The sequence below is a fragment of the Carex rostrata genome, chromosome 1 (genome assembly GCF_964058835.1).
Source record: "Carex rostrata chromosome 1, lpCarRost1.2, whole genome shotgun sequence".
Lineage (NCBI taxonomy): Eukaryota > Viridiplantae > Streptophyta > Magnoliopsida > Poales > Cyperaceae > Carex > Carex rostrata.
In genome coordinates, this window is record NC_135918.1 from 10,560,038 (window position 1) to 10,569,021 (window position 8,984).

Sequence of the window (8,984 nt, forward strand, 5' to 3'; positions counted from 1 at the left end):
AGAGACGTTGAATTGAATCCTCGCCAGTGGTTCTATGAATGGTGAAGCCGGTTCTGTTCAATTGTGTAATTCAGAACGTATGATTGTCAAGAGCTCTCCAGTTAATTTTTTATAAAAGAGAGGGATGTGCATAGTCGAACTATGGTTCCGTATTTGCGACGGAAAAGCAGGAGGTATCAATTCTCAGAACTAGCTGATTCTTTCCAATAGTAAACTAACACGTTGGCATGAAGTAAATATCTGTTGAATCAGTGCGTGGGAATAACGAATGTGGCTGCCTATTTATTTATTCCTTTTTTTTTTGGGGTCTGAACTCTGAAGAATGTGGGTGTGGCTGCTTATTATTTCTCAATATATATATATATATATATATTTGGAGCTACACGTAAGCAATTTTCCTTAATATTAGAACTAGGGTGTTCTTAAGCTCACCAAAGTGTTTGGTGAGCTTAACTCCAAAATTTATTAAATTAGTTTTAAATAATGAATTCGAACCGTTGAAACTCACCTATCTACAAGTGATGCGTCTACATGTGAAAATTTTAAACATTCGAATTAATTTAGTATAAAGTTAAATGGTAAAAAAACGTTCAAAAAGTGAATGCACAAAAATTAATTTATTAACCTTCTAATTTTGATCAATTGACTTTATACTAAATTAATTCGAATGTTTAAAATTTTCACATGTAGACGCATCACTCGTTAGTTAGGCGGGTTCCAACGGTTCGGATTCATCATTTGAAACTGATTTGATGAGTTTTGGAATTAAGCTCACCAAACACTTTGGAGCTTAAGAACATCCTAGTTCTACTCTAGATCTTACATTGCAGTTTAGAAAAATAATCTTTGAAATCACTAAATAGAGGGAACATGAAATGTCACAACCCAATCTGTTGTTTTTCAAATTTTTTTCAATTTTTGAGTAATTAAAACGAAATTGGAAGCAACTTGAGAGGAAAAGAAGAAAAAGAAGAAATAAAGAAACAACTTAATTCTTAGTTCCTGAATAGTTCCTTCCATCTATTCTTTTTTTTTTTTTTTTTTCCTTTTCTACTAATTTGATGATGTCTCACTCTAACACGTGTCCACAGTAAAAGATACATATAATTAACTAAGACAAAAAGTTAAAAACAAAAGTACTAAGATTTGAAAGCAGCAGCTTTTACAAAATGTGTAGCCCATATTAATATCTCTTCTCAGCCCACAACAGAGTTGCTTGGCCCATCTCTCTCCTTAGATTCCTTTACTTTATACTTCTCATCTTCTTTATTCACCAAATAAACCAAATAAACCGTGACATGAAACTCTCTCAGCATTCAAAATTTTCGCTCGGAGGAGCGGCTAGGGGTTCAATCGAATTGATATTATTTGTCTGTATTAAAAAATTAGATACATATATGTGCGGATATGGATATCTGTCTGTATTCAAAAATTGAATTGGGCTATGGTGCATTGCGATGTATAATCCTTCTTGTACATTGAACTATAAACTGTTGATTCAAAGTTCAAACAGTCAATCTAAAGAGTTTAATATGTTCTCCATATTAAAATGTGCTTGTATACCAAATTTTATATTTTTTTGAAAATTTTTACTATTTTTTTAGAATTTTTGAAAATCGTTGTTTTTATTAAAATCGTGATTTTCAAAAATTCTAAAAAAGTAGCAAAAAATTTCTAAAAAAATATAAAATTTGATCTCCAAACACATTTTAATATGGATATCAAACTGAATGGTTTAGACATGAAAAATTTCTATTATAAAATTACGGATACAATATCTGATCTGTATCCGTCTAATATATGATCGGTATTCGAAACAAAAGCAGATACATATATAGGTAGGGGTGCACAAAAAATTCGAGATTCGTGATTCGATTCGAGTTCAATTCAAAAAAGTTCGAAAAAAATTCGATTCGAAAGAAATTCGGTTCGAAATTAATTCAAACCAGTTCGATTCGAAATTAATTCAATTTCGAATTCGAACCAGGCCCAATTCGATTCGTATGGTTCGCGAACCAGGCCCAGTTCGAATTGAAATTACCTTTGCATTACGTGGGAACCACTTGCCAGTGTCTACTTTAATATAAAGTAAGCTCCACTGACACAAGTCCGAATGTTACGATACAGTACTTACGCATGTCAAACCACTGATATTGGGACCCATGGTCTATGGACCTTTATTGTCAGTGTGCACCCGCCACATAATGTACGTGCTAGTATAGGTAGTAGAGAATCCTGCTTCCTGCTTCCTACCTCATTCTCATCCCATCTTCATCATCACATCCATTAAAACGCCATGCCTAGTGTCGCTGTTAAGCTCTACGGTGTTTTCTTCAAGCTCTTCCTCCACCGTCGCCTCCAGTCACGTCTCAAGTGTCTCTCCTCCGACCAATTTACAACCACCAGCACCAGCTCCTTTGGCGTTTCCTCTCGCCCCGAGAAATCAACTGCGCCAGCTAACCCCTCCTTTGCATCAGACGGCATTGCAAAATCGGCTAAACCAGTTTGAATTGCTCTCAATTTCGAACTAATTTCGAATCAAATCGAACTAGTTCGAATTATACCGAATCAAATTCGAACTGACCTTTTAGGTTCGAAATCTATTTCAATTTCGAATTGGATTCGGTTCGAAATAATTTCGAATTCGAATTCGAACTTGACCTAATTCGATTTGGTTCGATTCGTTTGCAGCCCTATATATAGGTTTACCACTATTTGATTTGTTTGCACTCCTAAGGGGGACAAAAAATATTGAATCGATTTTAAATGATTAATCAGATTCAAACCCATTAGCTAATTGAGTACTAGATTAAAAAAAATGTTCTAACTTCTAATTTTTAGTATCCTAGAAGTCACTGCTATGGTCTTTTTTTTTTTAGAAAAAAAAAAAATTCTAATTTTCAATGCTCGAACTTCTTATTTCCAATACTTTGATTTTTAATTGTAATTACCAATTAGAATTCAAAAAAATTATCATAATTCTAACCATACATTTAACACTAATTACAAATCAAAATTCTAAAAAAGGACACAAAATTTCAGAAGAGGTTAGGAGCAAATGTTCGAACATGTAGATTTTCACTAAATTTCAAAATTCAGAAAGAACAGCTATCATGACCCTACTGGGTCCGCCCCTGCTCTTCATCGATCCCAACCAATTTCTCTTTCTTTGTTTGCTAAATAATGTATAATTTTTATCCTTTAACCTTCCCCGCTGAAGTACTGACATAGTAATTCTTTATTTTACTGGAAGATAATAGGAGATCGGGCAATATGTCAGATTGACATGAAGAAAGAGACGATTCAAGTAATTAATCCAAGCCGTACGTGGGTACAATTTGAACGGTTAGGATGAGAGCTAAATAGAATCTTGTTTTTCTCAGAACGCATATTCTGGAGTCATGAAAAGGCGGCATGGACGAATATGATACATTTTTTATAACATGTTATTAATTTTAGAATGCACGCTTCAAATTTTCCTCAAAACAAAAAACGTCAGGATCCTCCTACTTTTGAAAATTTTCAAATTTGCATTTTGAATCTGAATTTTGGATCTTCAAATTACCAAATGAAAAACTGATTGCTGGATTACATTTCTCGTCCATTCTATGATTTTTCATTTCATTAGCTCATGCTAAATTGCTGATGGTATCGTCCCATGATATACCAATAAAAATGAATTAATGAAGCAAAAATAAATTGTTTATTGTTACATCATGGGACGATACCATCAGCAATTAGCGCTGACCAGATAAAATGAAAAATCATAGAATGGACAAGAAATAATGCATTCATGTTTAGAGTTAGAGAGAGACGAGGACCGTCATGCTAGACCTACATTTCCTAATATTCCATTTGTTTTTGTAATATGGGTTCTCTAGGTAAGCTTCCGATCTGCTTGTTTCCCTCAAGTGGTACTATTGGTACCCAAAATAATGATCTGATGGTTACATTAATGATAAAGAATTAATTGTGAAATTGCGGGGAAATTCATGATACCATTGGCTTGACTTGTAAGTTGTAGTTAACACATAGTAAATTACCTCTGAGAAGGACAGGAGGGAGTACACTTGGTCCAAATGGTACCTTGACTGTGACACAGAACCAAATTATAGTTTCAATATATAAATTAATTTGTCATAAAAAAAAAAATAATGGAATAAAAGAATGGCACAAGTTAAATAGACGAACAACTTGGGCATAAAGAATAGAGTTACTCTTATTTAATAGTCCCTCTTACCCAAGTACGAAAACTAACTGGTAAACCTGGTCCCAAAATCTTCTTTGATTTAAAATTTCATGAACTCATTCATGTCTTTGAAAAATTAAGTTTCGACAGACACAAGCAAGATGACACCGGCAATTGGGATCTATCTCGGCATAGACTATTCATGTGTTGGAGTCTGGCATGATGGACGTGTGGAGATCATTGCGAATGATCAAGGCAACATGACAACCCCATCATGTGTTGCGTTCACGCCTAACAGGCGGCTGATAGGTGAAGCTGCTGCGATCCAGGCCGACAAAAACCCCACCAACACCATATTCGGTCAGTACTTTTCCCTGTCATGAACTATTGAATTTTTGGAAATGAAGAGAACTGTTGAACAATTGTTCTTACTGATCTTTAAAAAGGTTGTACATGAGTATTTATAGCCTAGTTGTGTCTTAATTACAAAAGATTTACAAGGATAAAGCTAGCTAGGTACCTCAAATAGCTTGACAGCTATGTAATTAGAAGCTAGCTTATTTGTTGCCTAAACTATATATGCCAATGATGAATATTTTCTAGGGCTAAGAATTTTATTTCTCAATACTCTCTCTCCAGTTGGGTTCAAATAAATTGATTGAGCCCAACTTGTCGAGTATGTTTACATGGCTGGATTTGTCAAGTGCTTTGGTGAAGACATCTACCAATTGGTCTTTGCTTCTAACAAATGAGGTTTCTATTTCTCCCGACTGTACTTTTTTTTTCTGAAAAAGTGACAATCGATCTTTATGTACTTTGTCCTTTCATTGAACACTGGATTTGATGCAATATGTCGTGCAACTTGGTTGTCACAATACATTTGCATTGTTCCTTTGAGCTTTATCTTCATGTCATTGAGTAGTTGTTTGATCCAGATGAGCTCACTTGCAGTGGATGTCATGGCTCGATATTCTGCTTCCGCACTTGATCTTGCCATAACATTCTGCTTCCTGCTCTTCTAAGTGACCAGGTTGTCACCTACAAAGGTACAAAAGCCTGTGGTTGATTTTCTATCGCAGCTACCGACCCAATCTGCATTAAAAAAACCAACCACATCGTTAGAACTATTTTTCTTCATCCAAATTCCTTAACCTGGAGTGCATTTAAGATATCTTAGTATTCTATCAATTGCACTCAAGTGACTAGTGCATGGAGCATGCATAAATTGGCTTATAACACTAACTGCAAAGGCAATGTCAGGTTTGGTAACTGTAAGGTAAATTAACTTGCATACCAACCTTTGATATTGTCCTATGTCAGGTAGTGTTTCACCATCTTCAATTTCAAGTTTAATATTGGTTTCCATTAGAGTATTGGCTGGTTTAGCTCCCAATTTACTTGTTTCTTTTGACATATTTTCTTTGGGATATAAATAAGCCTTTACTTGAGTGAGATATTTCTACTTCAAGAAAATATGAACCATTATAATGTCTTGATGGCTTTTTTCTGCCTGCTCATAATATCACTTTGTTGATCCTTGATCCCTTAAATACCTCACATCTCAAGTGTATATTTTTTAAGTATGTAAAGAAATGATAAACAACCACCGATTAAACTAATGCAATGTACAGAAAGAATAGATCAAGAAGACAAGAACGTGAAACTACACACACACACACACACATATGCTCTGTAGTATATTTTGGTAAAAGTAGTTCAACCTTTGCATTGGAAATATGTATATTATTATTTTTTTTTTTGAGAAAAGGAAAATATGTATAAATTTTAAGCATTCATAAACATCTAGGTCTATGGAGAGTTTATATTTTCCAATTAACCAGAAGTTATTTAATTTTAACATCATAGGTTGAAGTCCTCAGCAAATTGCAACATCCAAACCTTGTGAAACTCATAGGGGCCTGTGCAGAGAACCATGCACTTATTTATGAGTACCTACCAAATGGTAGCCTTGAAGACCGTCTACGATGTGAAAACAACACTTCACCCCTCTCATGGCAAGCATGAGTTCGTATTGCATTTGAGATTTGCGATGCACTAAGCTTCCTACACTGTAGCAAACCTCATGGTATTGTGCATGGTGATCTCAAACCCGACAACGTCCTTCTTGATTTGAACAGTGTTAGCAAACTAAGCGATTTTGGCCTCTGTCGTCAACTTAACCGGACAACCAATGCAAGTCAACCATTCCACATTACAGATTGTCTAAAGGGAACATTTGGTTACATTGACCCGGAGTACTTCACAACGGGGAAAATGACTCCTCAAAATGATGTTTATTCATTTGGCATTATGTTATTGCAGCTTGTGACATGCAAAGACCCATGGGGTATAAGGCAATCGGTGGAGGAGGAACATAGGAAAGGTACATTAAAGGAATTAATTGATGCTTCGGTAGGTCCCTGGCCATTTAAGGAGGCCGATAAGATGATCTCATTGGGTCTAAGATGCAGCGATACAATGAGAATAAATAGGCCTGATTTGTCGACCGTAGTCTGGAAGGAAATGAAGTCCATGGCAGATGTTGCTTCTGCATCACAATCGTCGTCATGGGCAACTTCTTTATTCCATCGTTGATTTTGTAATTAATAACTTTCTATACAAGCTTATTTGTAGAGATCACTTGCACATGCAATAGTTGCTTAGTAGTCATTTTATTTGCTTGCTTGTAATAAGCATGGAGTGTTTCCATGACATACCTGTTGTTGGCTCCCTTGTTAGAGCCTTTTTGTTGTTTTTGTTTGTCGGGCACATCGTGGTTGCCTGACGACACTTTGCATGCTTTACTGATGAAAGCATTTCTGTCAGTTCTTATTGTAGGACTCTCTTTTCTATTAATGGATGGGCATTTCTGCCTTCTTTTAAAAAAAAAAAAAAATACAAGCTTGTTTGTTTGTGCAGCTGGTTATTTATATTTATTTTAATCAACCGAGACTTTATCAAGTTGGTAAGTTCATCGTCAATATTATGTAAGTAACTTGGTGGATGTTTTTTAGTTTCATCGAGGGTTAAAATATCTCCTTGTAATGAATGCATTACATCTATTCTTTATTCTTCGTGATTGTTTTTTGCTTGCCAGATACGCCCTTTATCTCTTCTCTTCGCTCTTGACATTGATTACCAAGCAGCAAAGTGTTTCATAATCAACTTGTACAAGTCCGGTGGGTGGGCGCGGCCCGCTTGCATTTCAGTAAGAAAGTACGTGGACAGCAGGTCGGTCGGTCATTTCACTACCGCGGGTTTGCATTTTACTAGCAAACCCGCGGTACTGTAGCACATACCTCCTCCTTCACCTCTGCCAGGGCCGCCTGAACGTCGCCGGAGCTCCGCCTGGTCCGCCTACCTCCGCCTAGGTCAGCACTGGTCCGCACAGGAGCTCCTATGCTCTGGTCCGATCTGACCTAGATCTGATCAGATCTGACCTAGATCTGATCAGATCGGCTCTACCTCACCCTAGGCCGATCTGCTCGGTTCCGCCACCTAGGTCACATTTGAGATTTCTCAGGAATCTCAGTCGCAATACCTCGACAGCCCAGCCGCCAACTTAATTTGTCGGCAAAAGCCAATCAGGAAATTAATACACTAAATGGTACACAGCGACGAAGATCAAGCTTTTCAATTTTCGGGGGAAGACAGAGACACATGTCTTCAATGCTCTCGGCTGTCTTGACTTTACCAGCATTTGAAACAAGTGACTGTTTCTTGTGTGATGCTACCACTCCCCATGTTACTGAAAGATACCACAGGTTTTCTAACCTGGCCAATTGTTGGAGCTCGTCATCGGTTGCCACTGACTAACAGCCTATGCTGATGCTGAGCTTTCTTAGCTTCTCTAGCCTCGTCAGCTCTATCAGACCACACGGGTCTTTGCTTTTCGTGCTCCCAATCACAAAGCCTTTTAGCACTTCTAGGTTGACGAGCTGACCGAGGCCTCGAGGCATTTGATCAAGCAAATAGCACTCTAATACATCTAGGTACTGCAACTTCTTCAATGATGTGACAGCAACAGTCAACTTTTCGAGGTTGTGGCACGCTCTAACATTGAGAATTATGAGACAGTAAAGATCTCCAATTGAAACAGGAAGGGACTCAATTCTAGAGATTCCTCTGAGGCTGAGATACCTCAAGTTCCTACAAGCCCCGATACCCTTCAACAACCATTCTTTCACAAGCTCGGTATGGTGTTCGCTGGAGGCAGTACACCTCCCAACCTGGAAAGTGCCCATTTTTTTCTGGCCAGAGAACCATGACTTGTCGAGATGCACATATTGTTGGTCGACATTGTATACGGATAGCAAACCCTGATTGCTGGACCTACCAAAAGACCGCACTCGTGCTCGCACATGTTTTTGCCCCTTCATCAGAATCACACAATTAGTTGTACCGACAACAGGATTTCCCATGGGATCAAGCTCCAAGAAATTGTTTTCTTTCGCTGCTTCGATCAGCTGCTGACGGATCCATGGATATACTCTGAATGCATGGACCTCATCACAGTGCTCATGTTTGACTGGTACTATCAGACCATGGTACATGAACTCTTCAAAGCGTCCTTTACCGATCTCAGTATCCAGCAATGAATCAACAGCTGTTTTTTTATGAGACACTGCTTTAAGCGGCCGTCAAGGCAGTCTATTGTATTCTTGACCTCTGACATGGCAGCACTGTCTTGTGTCGACTCATAACTTAATTCGAACTGTTGTGTGGTGTTATTCACACTCTCAGTAGCTGAATAGGACCTTATGCTGATGCTTGATCGACTAGTTCTTGTCAATTG

General features: G+C 37.5%; 2 protein-coding genes across 2 annotated transcripts; one reads left to right on the forward strand and one right to left on the reverse strand.

Annotated features, from left to right (window-relative positions):
- Positions 1 to 4,350: 4,350 nt before the first annotated feature.
- On the forward strand, positions 4,351 to 6,784 carry LOC144556970 (U-box domain-containing protein 70-like). The gene is made up of 3 exons (XM_078305521.1): positions 4,351 to 4,549; positions 6,105 to 6,204; positions 6,265 to 6,784. The coding sequence occupies exons 1-3, from the start codon at positions 4,351 to 4,353 to the stop codon at positions 6,782 to 6,784; spliced, it is 819 nt and encodes a 272-aa protein (XP_078161647.1).
- Positions 6,785 to 8,001: 1,217 nt separating this feature from the next.
- LOC144557050 (uncharacterized) lies at positions 8,002 to 8,742 on the reverse strand. The gene has a single exon (XM_078305623.1). The coding sequence runs from the start codon at positions 8,740 to 8,742 to the stop codon at positions 8,002 to 8,004; it is 741 nt and encodes a 246-aa protein (XP_078161749.1).
- Between the last annotated feature and the right edge of the window lie 242 nt (positions 8,743 to 8,984).